The sequence below is a fragment of the Camponotus vicinus genome, unplaced genomic scaffold (genome assembly GCF_025532165.1).
Source record: "Camponotus vicinus isolate PSW18456_S1 unplaced genomic scaffold, iyCamVici1.0 SCAF_8, whole genome shotgun sequence".
NCBI lineage: Eukaryota > Metazoa > Arthropoda > Insecta > Hymenoptera > Formicidae > Camponotus > Camponotus vicinus.
Window position 1 is genome coordinate 15,868,803 of NW_028141980.1, and position 23,794 is coordinate 15,892,596.

Sequence of the window (23,794 nt, forward strand, 5' to 3'; positions counted from 1 at the left end):
CATCCCATATAAATCATGCAACTATCATATCATATGTTAATGATAATCATCATATTATTCTAAAGCAATGTGAAAATTAATATTTCACACTACACACATCACTAAATTAAATTTACTCTATCGAGATTATCATATACATTCTTTTAAATATTTATTTAATCTCTTTTAGTTTAAATTATTTTGAAAATATATTATAAATATAAAAAATATTTAAAGAACTTCAAAAAAACTATAAAATATTTATCTAATTTAAAAAACTATCTATTTTAAAAACTGTCTAGTTTTTATGTCTATTTCACGAAATGTGTGGATGAGAGGGAAAATATATATATTATTTCAAAAGATATATATATTAAAATTCTTTATATAAAACTATTTATAATTTTTGTTACATTCTAATCTCTATTTTCTAATACATATAATATAATGATAATGACTGATCGTGAGATATATAAAAACTGAAATAAAGTAATTGAAAAAATAATTAATTTTTTGAAAATATAAAAAAGATGTGAGGATATAAAAAGTATTTTTACTTTTAAATACTGGTACTAATGTTTTCTTTCTCAAGAATAATTTCAATATGATCAATTCAAAATGTGTAAAAATGTGTAGTAATAATATAATTGGACAATTAGAAGAAAATATATAGATTTTTCGTTTTCTAAACTACTTATGATTTCAATAGATTTTAAATTCTTCATTCCTTGTAAAAGTAATTTGTATAAATAATATAAATTATATATAAGAGAAACGATTTAGAATATTTACAATTCTCAATAAATATGAAAGATAAATATGTAAAATATATCTACTAAATATTAACATGATCCATAAATACTTCAACACGATTAACTATAAAAAATATATAAAAATAGAAATATCGTTTAAAAAAAAAGAGATAATATTACGCCCGCGTGATTAGAAATGTTTGCTAAAATTGATAATCGGTTAAATCGCCCCATGCAGGCCCAACTCTGATTTTTACTGGCAATGGTACAGTAAGTTGGCATACATTTTCCATTGATTCTCTTATTATTGCAGCGACTTCTTTCAGATCTGCTAAATTTACCTGATATAGTATTAAAAGATTAGTTCTCTTGTATTTATATAGGTATACAATATACATATATATATATAATAAAAAAAACAAAAAAATAATTTTAATCAGCCATAATCAATGGATAAAGAAGATTAAGTTATAATACTTACTTCATATAACAATTCATCGTGTAACTGTAAAATTAAATAACCACCTCTTTGTTGCATATCTCGACTATTACTTCGTAGTTTGCGAGTGTTGTACATTTCTGGAAATATAATAGCTGAATCCGGAAAGTTACATCTTATCCTCTCTTCTATGCTTATCATAGCTTTTTTAACTATATCTGCTGCGGAGCCTTGTACTTTTGTGTTCACAGCTTGCCGTTCCGCTTGTGCTAAATTTAGTCGATACATAAGTTATTAAAATATTTATTTATTATAAGATGCAACACATGGGATAATATGCGACAATCAACTTACCCCTCGTGGATGACTTTGTATTCTTTAAATCCGGAAACTGTCTGCGTCTTCCGAGTAATGTTGTTATGTATACATCGCGATGCGCTTCCTCCAGCATATTGTTCAACCATTTATATATGCCGGGATATGTGCTCATAAAGGATTCTAGAAATTCTTGAGCTTCGGGTTCGCTTATACAAAGATTTTCAGCTAATGACTTTACCCCCATGCCATAAATCATGCCATAGCATAATTGTTTGGTGCGCTGACGCATCTCCATTGTTACCTAAAGATTTAGAAAATATAAGTAATGCATAAAAATTTCACAAGTATATAAATAATGAATAATAATAAAATATAATTATGATATATTATTCACACATATGTGCTATAACGTGCACATATCATATATGTCCTATATCGCTATATCTATATTATAAAAAATACCTCTTCTTCTGATACATTATTCCATTTGGCAGCGATACTTTTAAAAATATCACCCGGTTGTCTCATGATTTCACACAGTATGGAATCTTGCGAAAAGTGAGTCAACAGGCGTAATTCTAGTTGACAATAATCAGCGGACAGGATTATGTTGCCTAGAGCCGGCACAAACGCCATTCTTACGCTTAGTACGAAATTATTATCTGCAAAACTAAAATCTTTTGGTACATTCTGCAAATTTGGTTCGTGCATCGAGACTCTTCCTGTCACTGTACAAGTGATGCTATTACCACGAATTCGAGAATCTGTTTGGGCCAATTTTAATAACGGCTGGATAAGCTGTGAAGTCAAGAAAGTGTTGTCAGATAAAATAATTTTAATCATAATTATTAGTTCTTTTCTATTATATTTTTATACAGCATAAAAATTTTTCCATTTGGAAAATTGGAAAAGTCAGAATTAAAATACAAGAGAAATATATATAACAAAAATTATTGCAGATATATATTAATACTTGATATATATATAGACATATATATATATATATATATATATATATATATATATATATATATATATATATGTATTGCTAGAATATTATATTCTACAGCCAAATATATATAATAGAAAAGAATATTATTAGCCATGTAATATGTAACAATGTATATTATATGCATATTAAAATAAATATATAAATTTTATTTATTCTATAGTTATACTTTTGTTTTTGTTGCACTCAATTTCCGCCATGAAATCACCAGATTCGATATTGGATTATCACATTTTTCCAAAACAGCCTTGCTTGTACTGACTTTCTTATCTTTATACAAACCTAATACCTATGACATACATATTGTGATAACGTTATGTATATACATACACATAGTAAACTTTATATATATAAAGTATAATTTCAGTTTCACAAACCTGTCCAACTTCCTTAGGCGATGAGAAATTAAATTTTCTACCTGCTAAATCATAAGCTTTTGTTTCTAAAGATTGCATTTCGTTTGAAGTAACCAATGATAATTCTTGTAATGATTTTATATTTATGCCAATGCCTGATAATTCCATACAAGCTAAAATTATTACGGTTTTCATTTCTATCTCTGGAAATAAATGCAAGCATTGATAAGTATATTGTGAGGCAAAGAAAGATCATATATCTCAAATTTCTATTACCTCTAAAAGTATAAAGTAGAACAGGATTAAATTCTTCTAATTTATTCATGACATTGTCCATCATGTGCCATGTTAGCACAGCTTCTGCTGCTGATCTAAATTCACCTGGTAAAGAACTCCGCACATCCATTCCGGGACCCGCACTGTAGCAAGAATTTGTACGTTTCATTATGAAATTTCCTTGAGGAAAGTATTGCATTACCTGTTCAGAATTTGGCGAAAAATAATATGTTAACATAAATTAATAATTTCAAGATATATAGCACTAATTATATATATATATCTTTTTTTATATAGATTGAAAAAAAATGAAAACAGAACTGTAATGTAAATTTATAGGCCGAAATATATATTTAATATTACAAAAATAAAAACTTTCCATACTTAAAAGAAAGAAATATATTAATATATTTATTTAAAAAGATATTTATATTATTAATCTTAATAATTTGTTTCTTTTAAGTTAACTTGCATGATAAGATATTGTTTAAAATTTCACCATTTCGTTGAAATTTCTCTCGGAATCGTTAGTGCATAACCAATATGCAATTATTGGATCCAGAAATCTACATTTGGCAGAAATTCCACAACATTGATATAAGAGTTTATATATATCCTTTACCGCAAAACATCTCATGTACAAATTTGTATCGGCAAATAATTCTTTTAATAAAGCCTTTTGTTCTTTTCCAGAGACTTTCGATTCTAAAATAATAAAATAATTATATTTAATTTATATAAAAAATATAAAATTTATTACATAATATTTAATTTATTTATATGAAGAATATAAAAAAAGTATATAAAACAATGCTGAAAAGATAATGCTTTACAATTAGGTAGTATTGATCAAATGTCTTCACATATTTCTATTACCTGATGAATTACTAAAAGAGATATAATATGCAATATTGCTTTCCCAGGATATCGCAGCACCACGTATTTCCATATTTCCGTGCGTATAACTCCCTGATTTTCTGTATTTTCGTTTTCCCTCTACATCAGAGGCACAAATTTTCGAACCTATGTTATTTGTATTATCCATAAATATATCGCAATGTAATGCTAATGCGATATTTTGCTTCTTTAATACTTCACGTTTGAATAGATTAAAAGTCGCTCTATTGTTCGCAACTTTTACAATATTCAATATGTTCCAATCTATCGTTTCGCTCGGCAAATCTTTTTTTTCATCAGGTAACGCAACTTCTATCTTAGATTTGACGTTTTTATTTGGTACATTTGATTGCGTCTCGATTATTTTTGTTTTAAAGACTGATCTTAACGTCGTTTCATCTTCGGAATTATATATAATGCTATCTGTATTGCAATTTGCACCGAGTAACAGATTTCGTTCTAAAATTTCTTTTAATTTTGGCTTCGCTTTCTGTTTCGTTTTATTACGTGCCATGTCACTCGATTCTGCTCTTATAGGAGAGTTTAAACGATTATTTACTTCTGTTAATGCATCCTCGGCAAGTTTCTGGGAACGCATTTTACGTATTTTCTCCAATTTTATTCTCGCTCGATTTTTACTGTCGTTGAAAGGAGAATCAAAATGTTGCGAACCGATGATAATATCATCCGAGTCGGATTTATTCGACTCCACGGACATTCTTCTTTCGTTTCTATAAACAATTATGTTTGTTATAGGAGATTCTATTTTTGGCAATTTAGGTTTAATTATAGGCACTTTTTCTTTAATTACAGCAGTGCGCTTTTTGATATCCGTTTTATTTATGCTTTCCTTATCTTTCGGCGTGCAAGTTTTTATATTTTTTGACGCAATAGATACATTTGTATTTACGATATTTATAATTTTTGGTTTAGATGTTTCCTGTTTGCGATTTTGATTACTATCTGCTTGGACTACTTGCTTTAGCAATCGTTCGGAATTATTCCATGAATCGTCATCCCATGACAGTACACTGTTTCTCGTTTGTATGAGCGCTGTGTTTACATTTTTCGCGTCACTTTGTCCTTGTAAGTGCGCATTATTGATATCTGGACTTTTCTGTAATGTATTTGTGACAAGATCCAAATCGCTTGCAAACATTTTGGAATCTAATTCCAAATGCGCGATATCCATGACATTTTGTTCAAGAAGATCGCAGATTTGAGTGTCGAGATTCAAACTATCATCAAACAAACTGGGACTTCTCGAATACGATAATTTAGTGTCTTTATCTAAAATTGATACTTTTACGTTTTTGTCTATTAAATTCTCAGTATTGTTTTTTATCTTATTCAAATTATTAAAAGTCTTTGATTTTTTATTAGGTATATCGTTAATATTCAAATTTAATTTTTCTAAATCTTTGCTACTTCTCTTCATCTTAATGCTATTATCAGGTGTGAGAGAATTTTTCTTTTCCTTAGTTTTTAGTTGTTCATCGTTAGCTACTATATCGGGAATGCTTATATCGAGGAACACTCTCTCATCTTCCGAGATTTTAGATGATAAAATTGCTTCATTTAAAGGCTGATTGTTCGATTCAATTGTTTTCTTTTTATCGGGCATATTACTTTCAATTTCGTCCAAAATATCAAGTTTCGAATTGTCACTTTTTTTATTTTCGTTATTTGCAGGCTTTTCGTATTTTGAATCTTTTACTATGGATGTTTCCATTTTCGTAGATTTTGAATCTTTTACATCCAATTCCATTTGAATTTGTTCTTTTATGTCAGATGTATCTTCAACATCTTCTACGTATGTAATCTGCAGAGATTGCTCATTATGCTTCTGCTCCCATGGTAATTGCTCGAGTCCCAATTCATTCTATAAATAATCATTATTTTATTGAAGTGGATGAGATTGAATGTATTTTATTTATAAAGTATGAACGTACTTGAACTAATACCCTTGCTTCTTGAACTAATAAAACTGCAGCTTGTTGTGGTGTAAGACCATCTCTTCCAGTGACAAACACTGTTCTCATTTTATTTCTTTTCTCTGCTTCAAATGCATATTCTCCTTCGTATTCTTTTTCACTAAAATGTATTAAAAAACTTTTTTTACTTAAACTTTTATTTTAAAAATAATTAAAATGTAGTAAATGTATGAGATCTATATTTTCTACTATTGTAATTTTATTAATTTATTAATTTGATATTATATCAAATTATTCATCATTTACTATGTATATATAAATATGAAATATGAATACAGACTTATACATATGCTATGTGTAAGAAAGTTAATTTATATAAAAGGCACGAGAATTTAATTAATTCATACCTTTCAAAAGGGAGAGCTTTGTAAAGCGCGCGTTCCACATTAAGTTCATTAGCAACAGCCAAATCCGCTACGCATGTTATTCCTTCTTTATACAGGCTTCTTGCTCGCAAGCCGTTTAACATTGGCAGACGCAATAAATCTAACAATTCTCTACAGACGCCGAATTGCAATCTTGTTTGAAACTGGCTCACTAATAACTCCATGCAATCCCAGCCTAACTGCTTGCAAAATTGCGTGACCATACCTAAGATAAAATTAATTTTTGCTATACAAATTTCGTAAATAATTAAAAATAAATATATATTAGATTCATTGTTATAAAATAACTAATTCTATCAATTTACCTGCATATGTAGCAGCAGACTGTTGTAAAGTTTGTAATACTCCACGACAACATCCATATTTTTTGCAAACTGCGTGAAGCGGAACTTCTTTAACTAAATCATGTAACGCCAGTGCACTGTAGAATCTTCTATGTATATTTAACTATAGTATAAAGCATTTGCATTAGAGATTCTTTAAACTAATATGAATGTTATGATTCTATAAAGAAACATATATGGTCCTGGTATATCTCATAGTAACCAAAGAGTGATTACCGATTTTCCAGGTTTAATGACTCCTCTAATAGCTGATACGACAAAACGTTCTTCCACTCCAATAAGCTTTCCAACTCTGCGCTCACTTTCCGACATCGTGTTCCACAATTCGTGAAACATCATCCAATCGACAGTTCCAATCTGACATCCTGCAGAGAGTGGAGTTACTAAATATATTACATGCAATTCCGTGTCCAAAACAAAACACCTTCTTGCTTTCTGTAATTCCTCGAATAAAAACAATCCTTCCCTGGGAGGTATAGATGCGGCCAAACACGCTTTCCCAAGCGGCGTTGCTATCCACCTGGATTCTCGTTCTGTAGTTTGTAATCTGTGCATGACAGTAAAATTATATGAATTAGTGTTAATTTTTAGAAAGTTATGAAATGAAACTCATATGAAAGTATTTTACAAAAAAAAATATAACACAATTAATTTTATATATATTTATAGTATATTTACAATAGAAATTCATTATCCAATAAGAATCTCATTGCTTCGTTGGAAAAAGTTTGTACATCAGACTGTTTATTGAAGCTCAGTAAAGTACAATTGATATACAGTTCTAGGTCTTCCACTGTATATAAAACCTCGCTAGCCACTGCTTCTAAGAGCGCTCTTATTAATAGCATGGAATCGTTGAGACAAGATTCAATCGGATCTAGAGTTGCAGAGAGTAAAGACAGAGCCGCATTGCGTTCAGTTGACTTGCATATTAGTATACTTTCCCCTGGACAATTTAAAATTTTAGTTTATTTATATTATTACTAAGTTAATGGTGTGATATAATTTTTTCTCTTATTTGCTAATCTAATTTAAAATATTAATTTATTTTTATTAGTTTTATTTTTATAAACATCTTTCAACTGTATGTAATTAAGATGATCAAATTATATATAATTTGTTTAATACATATTAATATTTTTTACCTGCACTGTCTTTTCCCATACGACCAGCACGTCCTATCATTTGTTTATAAGTTAAAGTATTCAATAGATTGTTACCAAATAGAGGTGATCTTATGATTACTCTTCGTGCGGGTAGATTCACTCCACTGCTTAATGTTGATGTTGCTATAAGAACTCTCAAAGACCCTGTTCTAAAATTATAATATCAATAAAAAATTTTAATATAGCACACAATACAATTTATGACAGTAAAATAAAAAGAAAAATAATTAATCACCTGAAGGCTCCTTCTATGATATCGCGTTCGTCCATAGTAAGGCCAGCATGATGAAACGCAATGCCGAACGAAATCGTGTTCTTTAAAATGTTATCCAAGCCGCTTGGACTGCGCTTTAGTTGCTCCAGAGTTTCCTGAATTAATTCTTTGTTGATTTCTTTCCTTAACATCTCTCCAAGCATTGTATTTTTACAACCTACCCAGAGATTGAGATAAATGTAAGAGATAAACATCTCTTTTTTTTTGTTATACATTTTCTTACACTTTCTGTATTTTAAATGAAACGGATATATTGATACATTTCGTGAAAAGATGAAACGAGATGTAATTACAGAAAAATGTAGGAAACACAAAACAAATTTATATTTATTCAAATTTAATTTAGATAATTGAAGCAGACCTAATTTGAAAAAGGCTGCAGCAATTTGTTCAGCCAATTTCTCACACCATTTCTTTGTAGGACAGAAAATTAACACACTATGACCAGCACTTATTGTTTCAATACAAAGTTGTAGCATATTATCTACATCTTTTTCTAATTCTGGCAATTGTTCTAATTTTCTGACAAAGTTCAATTTGTTGTCATATATATTTGTTTCTACCTACAAATAGAAACTTTAATATTAAATATAATGACTGATAGATATAATTGTTCTAAATAATATATTAATAAAGATTTTTGTCTAAATAATAATATGTCTAAATAAGAAAATAAAAATAATCCTTACATATATATACATGTATGTGTGTGTGCGTGTATATATTTTACCTTACAATATTCATTTAAAGGAATGGGACGAAACTCAGTCTTGTACAATTCTGCATTTAGCCATTTGGCTAACAGAACTAAGTTTGGTAATGTGGCTGACATACCTATCAGTTGTATGTTGATGTCATCGTTACTGAAATGTTACATATAATAGAATAATTCCAATTAATTTATCTAAAGTTATATAAAAATTACATTGTAGTGATAAACTCACCGAAGAGTCATGTATTTCAATTTTGTCAAAAGTAGTTCCAAAAGGTAACCACGATTAGGATCACCTAGTAAATGCAATTCATCTATTATGACAGCTCCTAGACTACTTAAATCGTTCTCCTCCATCAAACGATTCACCAGAGAATTTGCTTTCTCTATAGTGGCTATTGCAACATGGGTAGCGGCAAATCCACCTGGTGGTACAGATCCTCCCATAAATCCTTCCACTCTTATTCCAATGTCAGACAATAAATCCTGAATATATCAATTTATCAGTATTACTTCTTATAAGGAATATTATGATATTATATGTACAGCTTTATCATATATTTCTTACTTGAAAATAATACATTTTTTCTCTAACAACAGAAACAAATGGCAAAATAAAAATCACTTTCTTTCTCCTTTCCAAAATAGTCTTAATCAACAGGATTTCAGCGACAAGAGTTTTTCCTGCAGATGTAGGTGCAGAATATATAAGATTCTTTCTTTCTTGCATTACTTGGTGATTTGATAAACATTCCATTTGCCATGTAAACATGCAATCTACTCCACGAGCAATGTATTTCTGAAAAATAATAACTATTCAAATCAATGAAGTTTATAACATAGCATGTGTATGATAAATATAGAAACTATACTTATACTATACAGAATATTTTAGAAGTATTGTACATTTACTTCAATATTAAATAATCAATACTATTAAAGCAATATAACAATAATAAAGATTGAAAATTTCATAATAATTTGAGCTTCAAAAATATAAATAAATATAACAAATTTTTAATTATGTACATATAATTTTCAAGAAAAAACTATAATATATATTTGATTAATATATATTTATTAAATACCAATAATAATAATATATTATCAAGATATTTCATATTAAAATTTTAAATTATGATATAAAATCATAAGAAAATACACATATCCTTTAATATATTTTATAAATAATTATAATAATTTGACATTTGTCAAACATAATTATTATGTATTATTAGTTATCATTATAATACTTGAAGAATATTTGGTGGTAAGCCCCATGATGCCAGTTTACATCGATCCTGAGTGCAAAGAGCTCGTGACAAAATAATGTTTGAGATTTCCTTATCACATGTACTATCAATACTTGATGATACTGCAACACTGCTACTACTTATCGTATTATAAATATCATCATGAGATCCATTTTTATGGAGATTTTGTGCGCTAGATTTATCGCGTTTCTTTACATTGTTAATAATATTTGAAGAATGCTTCTCTATCGAGCTGATCGCATTAATATTCCCTTTGTTTTCACGAGGACTCCGATTTGTTTTAGATGACAGAATCCTATTTTCTTTCAAAGTACTCGAGGTCGAGGATATATTATTTCTCCCGTTAATTCTAGGAAATAGAATGCTATCTTCGAAATACTTTATAAAGTCGGATTCACTTGATTTTATTGTTCCTTTTGTATTATGTGTGGAATGTGACAGTTTTGGTTTATCCACGTCGCTGTCCTTGTTTGTAAACTTCGACACCGGTAAGTTTTGTTTAACATTTTTACTCACATCGCTACCGCTTTCCTCCTGCAAGACTTTATCTTCATTTTGTTCTTGCAGAAGTTTACATTTTTTCTCAATACTTATGTGAGCAAACAGCGTGTCATCGCCAAAAGACTGCATTATTTTTTGACGTTGCGAGTCTCAGCGTATTTTGACCGAGGCGATTTAAATCGGTCTGAGAGCAACTTCAGATATAAGTGTTGCCACTAGTTTAAACAAACTTTTCCCTTCAGTCGATCGAGAAATCCCTTTCTCCAGCGATTTGAGTAAAAAAACTTGTAAAATGCGCCGATTGGTTGATGGCTAGGGAATCCTCAATGTAATTCCTAGGATCTTTGAAAATTTCCTAGTATGCAGCCAATTAGCAGGCGCGATAAATAAATGTTTTTTTTTCGATTCGTAATGAATATAGCTACATATTATTCAATCAGAAAAAATGTGTGATGTATCCAATCTTCGCCTTTCATGATTCATGAATTTAAAAAGTTGGTGTTGCAGCAGCTGCCTGTCGGCGTCACGTTGCAGAGTAGTGTGATGAGCGTCCTTTAACGCAAAATATTTCTGACAATTGTGGATGTATTAATTATATTGTTATCATGGACGTAGATTTGCTTAGACCAGGAACGGTGCCGATTTCGCCGGATACGATATTATGGTTCGAATTTTTATTAAATCCTTCTTTACTGCAGAAGCACCTGTCAAAACCCTTTCCAGGTAAACATAATATATATGATATATTAAATTAAAACATATTGTCAATAATCAATAAATATATATTATATCAAATAAAATAGTAAATATTAGATAATAATTAATACATGATATTAAATGAACTATTTTCATTATTCATTTAGCATACATTGTGCGAATAAATATTTAAATAATATCTTTTATATACATTGTGCTTTTTAGATCCATCGGCTACAGATCTGATAATTAAATTTATGACAATAAATTCTGAGCAAAGAGAGATTGAGGCAAAAACGATTGAGACCGAATTAAATGACATAAAATCTAACGGTGCAGCCAAATGGTGTCATAAAAATTTAGCATTGAAGATACTTTCCTTGAAAGTAGCAGCATATCTCAAATGGGACTTGGATATATTGGAGAAGAAACTACCTCTGCCAATACAGTTAACATTGCTACAAGATCTATTTTATATTACTGCCGAGGTCACGGTAGAGATACCTACAATTCCAGAAATCTTTATAGAAACAGCTTCTGATCAAGTTCTGTTTACATTGGTATTATACCACAGATGGCTTTTGAGAGCAATTATTTACAGGGCTCTCAGTAATAAACAACCAAAACAACAATTACTTCATATGTAAGTTTTATTTTCTTAGTATGAATTCTTATATATTGTGTTTTACTTGTGTGTAACTTGTGTGTAACCAATTTAAAAAAATTTAATTTATATATTAGACCAAGTACTCAAGAATCGACATATGTACCTCCAAATATAGTGGATGATATTATTAGGAAATTAGAAGCACACATACCAAATAGTATAAGTGTCCTAAATGCTGTTTTACAAATGTCAGATATAAAACCAAAGATTCCTTCATTTGATACTTTTCAAATGTTGACCGAAGATAGTACAGAAGTTAAGCAAAATTGGGAAAATATGTGCCTGATAAACATAGATGAATTTAAATGTCAGGTATGAAATTTACAAATAAAGATATTATTCTGTCTCTTGTTTTGATAAGAATAATAAAATATTTATTTTCTTCTTAGATACATTACGATCTCGCGATGTTTCATTTATTAAGAGAAGAGTATCAAGATGCAAAACACCATATCAAGCAAGCTAAAGAATTGTACAATCATTTTAATCCAGCAGAAAAAATAGTGTATTGTAAAGTGCAAAAAGAATTTTTAGATGGCTGTTGTTTAGCATGCGAAGTACCACTGGAAGATATTACACTCAGTCTTACACAGCGCTTGCAATCCTCTATTAAGGATCAATATACTGTAGGTATATTTTTGTGATATAAAATATAAATTCGACATGCGTTATATATTCTTGAATAATATATACTCACAATACACACACATGCAAAATCTGCAGAATATATTGCAGATTTTGCAAGCAGATAATGTTTTCAGGGAGATACCGCAAGTTTATAGAGATAATTTGGAATTAGATGTGCAAGGTGGGTTGGTTAACAGAAAATTCGTAGTTGCCCGGGATCTTCTGCTACAAATACAGAGCTTAAATCTGGTTAGGAAGATCCTTGACAACAGCATAATACTGGGTGATTACATAACGGAAATTAAAGCAGCTGGCACAAAGGGTCTGGATATCTTATTTTGGGTAAAACTTATAATTTTCACACTTTACGAGTATTTATTAGCTTTAAGTAAATTTAAAATAATTTTATTGAATTTTATAATTAATAATTTTTAAATAATAATTTTTTGCATTCCGAACAAAATTAGTTTTCCTTAATTTTTTTAACTGTTGTATTACTTTATTTATTTTTTTTTTAACATATATCAAAATAGATTTTCATTTTCTAATTATTATCTAGAATAAAATTCTTTTTTTTTTAATTGTCAAGCACAAGTTAATTATTTATTATATTATTATATTATATTTGATGCTTTAGGCTTTAGATAATGTGCTGGAAAAAGCAACAGTTGCAGATAAAAAACGAATTTCCCGTTACCTTCTTTATCTTATAAACACTGCTGATGTTGAAGGATTTGCTTCAAAGATACTCAACAATTCTACCTTCTCGTCGTTATTCGATGAAACGGAACTCGCTGTCTTTCAACAAGCAGTTACTTCCAACGAAATTGTATTACCAAATTTATTGCTGCAAAATGATTGGGGCATACCATCTGTACCATATATACGTACGTATAAACTATATGAGAAAGAAGAAAGGAAATATTATTAAGACATTAATAGATATTTTATCTTATCAATTTACGTGTCACTTCGAAATACCGGCTTTGAAATTCCGTTTCTTTATTTACAGAAAGTGCGAGAATCGAAGTGTTCGAATTGGAACAGAAGTTGATAGAATCATACGATTGTCACACGATCCGTGAAACATTGATCCACTTGGATGGAAAGAAACGTATGAAACCATTATGGCATGTGAATAGCTGTTGGGAATTGCCCATACCATTGCAGAGTGTAGTAATGTCACTTCCCAGAGGTTTTATTCAGGATTACTCTTACGTCCTACTCGCGAAGAGTCGAGAATTAGTGACATCCAAAAATTTTGATAGCGCCATCGAACTATTAAAGATGCTAGATAAAGAGCTACAGGAAAATATGAAAAGTGGAGGTTCGCTGGTTTTCAAATTGTGCAAGCTAGTAAGCTGGGAATGCCTGCTTGTCGAGATATGGAAATGTTTTAATGCGTGGCCGGCGACAAATGTCTGTATGTACACGAAGAATTAAAAATACTTGTGCGTGAAAAAAAAATTCATAATTATTTTATGTTACAAATACACTATATATATTTCAGGTGATATGCAAAGTATGGTCGCACGAAGCAAACAGTGCCTTGGTGCGTTAGAAGCATCCGATCAGTTGATCCCGCGGCAAGAAATAATAGAATATTGTGTCGTTTATCTTTTAAACATGGCTGAATGGGATTATCTTACTAGTTTGGAAAAGCGTTGGAGTTATACTGAATTTGCAGCTGCTATCAGTGGTGTTTGTCAAGACATTGTCAAATACAAGGGAACTCGAAAATTTTCCAGGGATGCATGGGATATGAGTACGTATGTTTGTTAAAAATCGCATATATATATGTCACTTGTTATGATATATCGCGTGTTTTTTAGTTTTAGTTGCATTTGGTCCTAATAGAGATCAATCACAGAAACGCAGTAACAGTGGGAGTTCTGGCAGTGGTGCATCAAGAGACATTGCTGCTAGTATCGCCGTTACGCTTACTCGACTACGAGAACCCATGGTTCTTACTGTAGTAATATCATTGTTGGCACGTTTGCGCAACGTCTTGCGCGACGAGTCTAGTCTGGAATTATACACACAGTATCTGTCGCTTTGGCCTGCTGGAGTACCAAAGTGCGTTCACTGTATTATATATTATTTTTACATTATAATAATTTATAAGTTGAAATTTATATTCTTGAAAGATAAATTTAGTATATCTTAAATTTATTTTCAAGTTATATAAAGTCGATCGTTTTATTATATTTAAAATCTTAATATTTAATATGTCAATTAATATATTTTATGCATTAACGATACTTAAAATTTTAATAATATTTACACAATTTTATATTTATAGTGCAAATTCATACAATATTAGATATATTGGAGAACTATTATTTCAACTATTGACACAGGCTCTGAAGTATTATCCCTGCAATGTACCTTGGTTGAGATTAATGGGTGATCTTAATTTCGGTATGTTTCTATCATGCCGTAAATACATAGTATCAAATACTCGTGCATAATGTTGCTTTATTCCTTTTCTTCAGTTCTAGCGTACTATGAAAGCGCAATGAAGTATTACCTGGAAGCTATTATGGTAGCTAGTGATTTATTCAGTCAACCGACACCACGCACACAAATAGACGATCTTGTTTACAGAAGAATGATCAAATGTTGCGCTCATTTACAGTGTTACACCCAAGCGGTTGTACTGTGTCAATTTTTAGAAGAAGTGGATTACACTCTGGCATTCAAAATGGCAGGCAGCGATCAAAAGAGCTGCGCTGCCGCTGACGCTATGGACGCATATTATCATTGTATCTGGGACACAACAATACTCGAGTATCTTATATATTTACATACAAAACGCGGAGAACATCACAGAAAGCAACTCGCGGTAAATTAAGAAAGAATAATATAACAATAATGAAATAATTACGAAACTTGATTAAATAACTGCATTAAAAAATATAATATTATGTATAGATTCACCAATTTTTTACTTTCTATTCAAATTTTGAATAGCAAACATGTGAATATATCTTTGTATAATATAAAAACATATGAAAAATTTTATTTTACAGATTAAAGTCATTGGACTATTGGAATTAAACTCTAACAACAACGAAGAGATCCAGAGAGAAGCGGCTAATATTCGGAAAGCTAAATTTTTAAGGGCGTTAGCAAAGCAATATGTTTATTAAAGAAATATTACATATATTTATATGTTGGACGAAGAATTTTGTATATTGCCATACGAATATAATGTTTTACTGTATACTTATATGTGTAAATGTGTTATGCTTTTATTTAAAAAATGACAAAATAAAGATTTTTTTTTGTTTATACATTATTTAAATAATTAAAGCACTATAAAATGCGCTCTTGAATGCACTATTTAAATCTTTCTATATAATGTAATCTGGCAATATATATATCCTTTTTTTAGAGATGGATGATTACTAAAAAAGCATTTAAAATTCGCAGGTTTCATGTTTAAGATGAGTTTCTAATTATCATGGGTCTGTTTTTTTTTTAGCTGCACTAGTGCAATAAGTTGGAAAGAGACAAACATACTTTCTTTCACTCTAACTAATTACACTAGTGCAGCAGTGTAGCTAAAAAGAACAGGCCCCATATCACAAATTTATCAAATTAGTTGTAAGTTATTTGATATATAAAATGTCCCAAAGATTGCCAATTTAACAGCCGGTCGACAGCACCTGCAATAAATTTCTGTGCATTAATTAAAATTAAAATCTAACACACAAACAATACAAGTGTATTGTCAGGTTCATATTCAGAAAAAGAAGGAGACTTTTCTTCTTCGGTATAAAGATCAATTCATACGCCATGAATGGAAGGCTCCATCATTTGACGTATGAGTTGACATCTAGAACAAACAACGTGTACATACAATACGTGTTTTGTGAAAAAATTACACTCTCGTAATGAGTACCGCAGAGAATTCCGTAAGTTTGTATTGTTAATTGAATTGTTATTTTGTAATATGATATGTGCATCGTAATAAAAATAACCATTATGTCGATTTATGCGACATTTATATTATTAATAGGCTAATAGACGGTTACAATACAATATTATGATCCTTTCGTCGCGTATGGTACATCGAATATAATAATTAAGATTATTATAGATTAACGTGAAAATACCAAGCTCTATATGTAAATATATATATGTATATTTTTTTTATGCATTCATAATTATATTCCCGAAATTTTAAAATTAAAACGAGAAAATTTCGTTTCTATCGCTAAAATTTCTATTTAAAAATTTGGAGATCTTTTTGTACAATTTTTTGACAATATAATCTTTTATAATAACAATAATGTAATTTATTCTTACAAATTTGATTTTAAGCATTTTTCTTTTCTTTTATTAAAACAAAATAAATAATAAATATTTATTCTGCAGGTAATAAAAATCAATAAGTGGGATGGTTCAGCTGTGAAGAATGCTTTGGACGATGCAGTCAAAGATGTACTTACAAAGAAATATAATTACATAGAAAATTTTGCTCTTCTCGATGGAAGATTGGCACTCTGTGGGATCAGTGTTACAATAGCTATTATAGCATTGTTGTGCGATTATCTATATCCATTCCCTGCTTCCAAGCCTGTTTTAGTAGCCTGCGTTTCTCTGTATTTCATCTTGATGGGACTCTTGACATTGTATACAACATACAAAGAAAAAGGCATATTTGTGGTTACAATTCAAAGGTAAATTTATAATCTTTTCTAATTATAATTTATAAAATTATAATCCTATTAATTTTATAATTCATTAAATTGTATCCTATTTTCATCATTATTTAAGTCAATTACTTGTCTCTTTAAATCTTGTTCACATTATTCAAATTGTTTTTAATATTAATATGAGATTAAAAATCACATTTAATATTAAATACATAATAAAAACAGATTTGTGTAATATAATATATTTATGATCTTTCAGAGATCCATCAGGCTTCAATCCAGATTTTATTTGGGAGGCAAGTTCCTATTTGAAGAAATATGATGACAAATACAATTTGGTGTTGTCGGTCAGGGGCGCTTCATCGGGCAATATTAATGAGACAACAGTAACTAAATCTGTTGCAAATTTTATCGACGTTAATGGTGTGGTGATTCCAGAATTGATTGAAACCATTGTGACGAATATGCATGACAGTCTAACATCGCAACGCAAGGAAAAGTAGCAGTGTTCAGATATTTGAACAATGAAGTTTCTTTCTGTTCTAAATATGAATAAATTTGATATGTATTGCAGTTTTTCGTCCATCTTCTGAAATACGCAGTCCATACTTTCACATTTCTAATCTAATGTAATGCTGTAAATAACACATGATAAGAATCCAAACATTTATTCCTCCATATATGTGATGTGTGAATGTTACAATTATTATATATTCATTATCTGGTAGGAAGAAAATAAACATTAATTAAAAACATTTTCTAGGCAAACAAGTTTATTCATGCATTTATTATTTATTTTTATCCCCTAAAAAGCATTACTACTAAAATTATTTATATATGTATATATGAATATCTGTGGGCATCTCTCTCTCTGCTTTAAGTATACGTGGTCTTCTTCTTCTTCCTTTAGTTTAAGTGGCCACTTCTGATCTGAAGTATACGTGGTCAGTGATGGTAGGTCGGGCGGGTTTTTCGCGCATGCGCAGTAGTAATCACAGTAAAGCAACGGTGTATCAGGTAACGGATTATGGGCGCAAAAGTTTTGGCGGGCAACAGCATCTGAGTCGGTGATTTTTGTATCTTTTTCTTTTTCAGCTTAATTAAATTTTTGATAATAATATATATGATAGTGTGCTGTTGGTCGCTCGTAAAAATTTTCTAAAAATTTTCAGCAGAAATTTATTTAAGGGCGACCAGTGACACACCTTTTGCTTCTACTAGATACTTCGTTAACGCCGCGTTCGCGGCGCATGCGCGAAAAACCCACCCGGCTTACTATCACTGTACGTGGTGACTTGTATATCGGTTTATTGTCGAATGCGACTGTTTTCATATTTCGGCTCTAACTTTTATTATTTCAAAAATTAAATAAAATAAATCCGTTCTTTTACAATATTTAAAAATGACGACGCTCAGGCCTTTCACATGCAACGATTTGTTCAGATTCAACAACGTGTAAGTGGTTTCTCAAAAAAGTCTGTCCTTTTAACCTAAAATTCAATTAAACGATTGGAACACAAATCATTATATTGGCGATTATTATGATTATATTTATCGTTTTTTTAGGAATTTGGATCCGCTCACAGAAACTGTATCCTTTATTCTGATTAAAAATTAGATTAATGTATTACTGACGAGTACTTTTTTATCGTTAACTCTTTACTTGTTATTGTGTATATTATATTAATTTTAAAGAATTTGATGAATATTTAAAATACGCACATGCTTAGAAAAGATTATTTATATTAACATAATTTTATTCATGATATTTTCTATTGAAAATAGATCATTGATCACTAAAAAACTAAAAAATAATTTTGATATTCGATATTTTGTTTTATTGATATAAATTGAGAAGTTTCAACATATACTTGTTCATTTTTCACATTTCTATTCAGTATGGACTTTCGTTTTACATGCATTATCTTGCACATTGGCCAGAATATATTCAGGTAGCGGAATCTCCAAGCGGTGAAATTATGGGCTACAGTAAGTCCACTCAGTTTCATCATATTTTTATAACATTGTAATTCTCTAATGTGATTTAAAATTTGTATTATTATTTGGAAAATCATCAAAGTCATGGGAAAGGCGGAAGGTCATGGAGAAAATTGGCATGGTCACGTAACAGCTCTTACAGTCTCTCCTGATTACAGAAGATTGGGCCTTGCTGCGATGCTGATGAAGTTCCTTGAGGAAGTATCAGAAAAGTAAATGCACAATATTTCATTTTATTTAAATTGTCATTTAAATAATTTCAGTATTATCTTTACTATTAACATGCTATTTCTGTCAATATTTTTTTATGTAAATCAGGAAACAGGCATATTTCGTGGACCTTTTTGTTAGGGTGAGTAATAAAGTTGCAATTACAATGTATCAACAATTAGGATACATTGTGTACAGAACAGTATTGGAATACTATAATGGGGACCCGGATGAAGATGCATATGGTAGATATATTTTAAGAAATCTAAGATAATCTAGATCTTTATGTATGTGAAATTAATAGAGATATTAATTATTATATAATATTGTTTTCTAGATATGAGAAAAGCACTGTCGAGAGATGTAAACAAGAAATCTATGATTCCATTAACACATCCTGTGAGACCAGAAGAGGTAGACTGAAATGTTAATAAAATCTAATATAATATAATACAGGATGAATATCATATCGTTCAAATTTTTTATCTCTCATAATTGTGCGAAATAGAAGATAAAGCAAAAGGTAAATTACACAAGACATTTTTGTGTAGAAATTATTATATAAATTGAGAAATATATGCCACGAGAATTTTTATGATTTTTCTTATTTATGTAAATGTTTCTCATATACATTCTAAGATTATCAATAAAATTTCCTTGATAGAGATATCCTTTCAGATAATCTTTCATTTTATCAGCTTAATTGTTTCCAAGTGAAATGCAAAAAAATAATTCAGCACTCGATATTAACGTTCCTACGCTTGTATTAATGTGCAGTTTATTTGTTCTCCTGTACAATAGTACACAATATTTTCCATTTGTTTCGCTCGTACCTTTTTTTCACATATGAATAAATAATAAATACAAATGTAAGATGTGAGATAGGCTTGGTAGAATGCGATTCAGATAGAGCTCGATTGTGTAAATTACTAGCTGTCTATTTTGATTCTACTAATTTTTAGAAACGCAAGTCCGTCTTTATGATGATATTTACACGAATGAACGAGTCTAGTATATGTACGATTTTTTTCACTACGTCATATGATACCATAGGTGCTAATCACCCGCGAATAACATTTGATGTCGCGTACGATATATTATATAAAAAATTAAGGACAAAATGTCTCTCATTCTTGCATATCTTTGTACTGCTCTCAATAGTTTGAGGTTCGAATTATCCGTACAAACGTTGCCTCAGTATGCTAAATGAAGCTGGGTATACGTGCGCATTTTAGTCCATTCATATATTCCCAGACAATGTAAACGATCTAAAGGAGATTGCAAAGATTAATCTTTGAAATACCCTTTTGATGTTTTACGAAAGAGTCCTTCGAATTGAGATCCGCTGTTCAGATCATTTTATTCCCTCGCAGGGAAATAGAATCGTGTAATAATCTCGGAAATTACAAAATCTTGTAGAAGTCTTGTACGTATTGCACGAAAGCCCTACTTTCAGCCGCGCTCATAATTTGTAATCGCTAAAAGGAAGACGTTTGCTAGTTACGTAGGACACGTCGAACGCGAGTACAAAATTTCTCTCTCTTTCTCTATGTATATATATATATATATATATATATATATATATATATAGACACGCTATAACTGTTACGTATATTTTAATACACAATGTTGCACACGTATTATGCGCAGGAACGCGCGATGTTAATTATTAAATAGTAAATTACGTTCCCAATGTTACATCTATTTGTGTGTGTCCTTGTAAAAAAGAGAAAAACATCTTAAATAAATATCGGATGTGAGACTAGTTGTTATTGAAGTTAAAATATAATGGTATGTCAGATTTTTCTGTCTATTAGTCGTTCTCGCGAGTAGCCTTATATATGTAAGAAGCAAAAAACGGACATTCAAAGATAAGAATAAGAGAAAATATAATCAGTCTCTCTTTCTGCCAATAAACGGAATGTAAAATTGTTCCGTTTACTAGATCTATTTATCATTTTGCACTAATGTTCTAATTGTTAAAGTAAACTGCGTTTTTTTTCTTTTATTTTTTAAATTCTTCGTTGCCTAAATATATTAAAATCAAACCTAGACAAAATTAAATTATTATACAAATTTAATATTAAAAATTCAATTTATAATTATACAACTTATATACAATTTCGATTGTATCTAAATTCTCATTCAAACTTAATGTCAGTTAAGTTTAAATTTGTATGCATATCTAACAGAATAAATTTATTTGAATAAGATAAATTTAATCCATCGAAATTTTGATAGAAATAAAAACGCAATGAAAAAACTAATAGAATTGGGGAAAATTGTGTTGTAAATTACATGACATAGTGAGACGATACTCACATGCATTCTTAGGTCGCAATGATTTCATAATTCGATAAAATTGGGAAGGAACGTATATCGCTGTGTCATTCGATATATCCCTAAACATTTAATAACTTTGATTAATATATACACGTGATACGTGAGTACGCAATATTTTACGCGTCTTTTTTTTTGCTTTTAATTTTTGGTATATAAATACGGTAGTAAAAATCTCAGCGTGATACTTAGTCGCGGGATGAAACTATTCGATGTGTAATCGCGCATACTAATTATAGGCAGTGTTACAAATCGATTTTCATTTCAACCACTTTTTAAGCCACCTGTATGATCCTTTATAGTTAGCTCTCTTGCTGCTAATCGTTAAGTATTTACATTTACGATCTTAAAAATATCGATACTAATTTACATGCATATTCGACATAAACGTAAATATGAGTCAAATGTGACTGCGATTGCGCTTCGCAGAAAAAAACGATGCACCTCGCGCATTTATAATACTAATACTGCACTTTTACGCTGCCTTTATATAATACAAATGACAAAATAAAATATGCATCACAATAGATACATCCGCATATATTCAAGAAATATATTCCCAAAGTCTTTCTCAAAATTAACACGACCAGCTTTCTTATTAAGGTCTTTGGTGATCTGGCGTCGATTTCAATATATCAGGTTGAGTTGGAAGACAGCTTGAACCTGTAAAAATAAAGCTTACTAAGCATTCTTGTAAAGTAGTAATATTAAAATTAATTAGTTGCTAACAACATTTATGACACTTCTGTTTTGTTAAACAAAACAGAATTAAAAATCAATTAACTTTATCTTTTTTTATTTATTTATATCCAAAGAAATTAATTCTACAAGATTGGCCATCTATCATTTATAATTCAAAAAAATAACTACTTCATGTAAATTTAGATTAATAATTTTTTCTTTTTCATTTCTGAATATTTTTTTACAAAATATTGAAGTTTATAATTTGTTTGTAACACGTCTTGTAATTTCAAGGCTTTCTTTTTCACTAACCAGTCGCAGGTCTCAGAGTGGATTTAATAGATCGATGTGATCCGTTACGAGTTAGGGTATTCATTTGTGGAGTGCCTGGTAATGCATGGCCCAGTGCGTTCATATAATCGGCAATCAACAACGTTATCTCCAAAATCTGAAACAATTACGATGCCGCAAATATATGACAAAGATGAAATATTTTTCTAAGTTACTAAGCTAAGCTTTTTCTAAGCTCTCTGCAATGTTATATGATATAAGCACCTTGGGTTTAGAAAGCGCAAACAGGAGTTTCTGTTCGGCCGCACCTTCGTCCGGGCAAGCAACGAGCATAAAATCATCTAAACAGCCACCAAAGGTCACTATATTCGCATAATTATAACGGCACATGACCGCCATTGTTTGTAGCTCGAGTAACGTTACACTGTCTTCGCAAACCGCTATCCAAACGGTCACAGGATCGGTTTGTTTTAACTGAAAAGAGTTAGATTTAGACTAAAATTTCAAATCACACATACATATATTAGTTATATATATAACATCTATAACAGCCTCATTGTACCTTTGCTTGGTACAGGGTAGCTCCAAAGAAAGGCCACTTTCTGGTGCATGTGAGATATATACGAACACAATCCAATACACTACGTCCTTTCAATCCGATCCACTTTTCTTGCAATTTTTCCTGCAATTCTCTGACAGAGGAAAATAATCAGTTAAAAGTTAAAATAAAAAAAATGCATACACACAATATGCTATTTAAATAAACATGTCCACTAGTTTAACTGAACTATCAATTATTCACCTCAATTGATCGGCGGTAATGTTGGCCCGATAACGTATCGGATAAAATTTATCCAAGGCTTGGAGCACGAGATGATGCGGATTGCTTCCGGGACCGCTGCCACGTGCTTTGTCATTGTTATATTCTCCAAAGTCGATCTGA

General features: G+C 30.1%; 5 protein-coding genes across 11 annotated transcripts in view; 3 read left to right on the forward strand and 2 right to left on the reverse strand.

Moving 5' to 3' along the window:
* Window positions 1-345: 345 nt before the first annotated feature.
* Window positions 346-10,880, reverse strand: Dnapol-theta (DNA polymerase theta). Its single transcript, XM_083105737.1, has 21 exons — window positions 10,156-10,880; window positions 9,471-9,701; window positions 9,135-9,388; window positions 8,921-9,053; window positions 8,552-8,753; window positions 8,152-8,347; window positions 7,896-8,065; window positions 7,429-7,696; window positions 6,967-7,297; window positions 6,712-6,853; window positions 6,368-6,611; window positions 5,979-6,120; window positions 4,006-5,908; window positions 3,629-3,834; window positions 3,130-3,331; window positions 2,875-3,056; window positions 2,667-2,786; window positions 1,951-2,286; window positions 1,525-1,789; window positions 1,213-1,439; window positions 346-1,072 (listed from the first exon to the last, which is right to left on the reverse strand). The coding sequence occupies exons 1-21, from the start codon at window positions 10,804-10,806 to the stop codon at window positions 935-937; spliced, it is 6,543 nt and encodes a 2,180-aa protein (XP_082961863.1). The 5' UTR covers window positions 10,807-10,880; the 3' UTR covers window positions 346-934.
* Window positions 10,881-11,160: 280 nt separating this feature from the next.
* Ints8 (integrator complex subunit 8) lies at window positions 11,161-15,963 on the forward strand. The gene is made up of 12 exons (XM_083106392.1): window positions 11,161-11,400; window positions 11,599-12,016; window positions 12,115-12,352; window positions 12,430-12,666; window positions 12,764-13,009; window positions 13,305-13,554; window positions 13,680-14,090; window positions 14,178-14,432; window positions 14,500-14,743; window positions 14,970-15,088; window positions 15,163-15,512; window positions 15,700-15,963. The coding sequence occupies exons 1-12, from the start codon at window positions 11,283-11,285 to the stop codon at window positions 15,817-15,819; spliced, it is 3,006 nt and encodes a 1,001-aa protein (XP_082962518.1). The 5' UTR covers window positions 11,161-11,282; the 3' UTR covers window positions 15,820-15,963.
* Window positions 15,964-16,293: 330 nt separating this feature from the next.
* Window positions 16,294-18,102, forward strand: Spase25 (Signal peptidase complex subunit Spase25). Its single transcript, XM_083106590.1, has 3 exons — window positions 16,294-16,587; window positions 17,051-17,355; window positions 17,591-18,102. The coding sequence occupies exons 1-3, from the start codon at window positions 16,567-16,569 to the stop codon at window positions 17,832-17,834; spliced, it is 570 nt and encodes a 189-aa protein (XP_082962716.1). The 5' UTR covers window positions 16,294-16,566; the 3' UTR covers window positions 17,835-18,102.
* Window positions 18,103-18,598: 496 nt separating this feature from the next.
* On the forward strand, window positions 18,599-20,132 carry Naa20a (N-alpha-acetyltransferase 20 A). The gene is made up of 6 exons (XM_083106774.1): window positions 18,599-18,786; window positions 18,898-18,922; window positions 19,230-19,320; window positions 19,412-19,541; window positions 19,648-19,784; window positions 19,877-20,132. Exons 1-6 carry the CDS (start codon window positions 18,734-18,736, stop codon window positions 19,960-19,962), a joined length of 522 nt encoding a protein of 173 aa, XP_082962900.1. The 5' UTR covers window positions 18,599-18,733; the 3' UTR covers window positions 19,963-20,132.
* A 153-nt stretch (window positions 20,133-20,285) lies between these two features.
* LOC145975976 (uncharacterized protein CG43867) overlaps window positions 20,286-23,794 on the reverse strand; it is a 65,896-nt gene continuing 62,387 nt past the window's right edge. For all 7 annotated transcript variants that reach the window (XM_083106751.1, XM_083106755.1, XM_083106752.1 and 4 more), the window contains exons 17-21: window positions 23,654-23,790; window positions 23,414-23,543; window positions 23,116-23,325; window positions 22,873-23,008; window positions 20,286-22,542 (exon numbers count right to left, since the gene is read on the reverse strand). In XM_083106751.1, coding sequence (XP_082962877.1) covers window positions 22,478-22,542; window positions 22,873-23,008; window positions 23,116-23,325; window positions 23,414-23,543; window positions 23,654-23,790 — 678 coding nt within the window. In that variant the 3' untranslated portion in view covers window positions 20,286-22,477. The remainder of the gene's footprint in view (window positions 22,543-22,872; window positions 23,009-23,115; window positions 23,326-23,413; window positions 23,544-23,653; window positions 23,791-23,794) is intronic.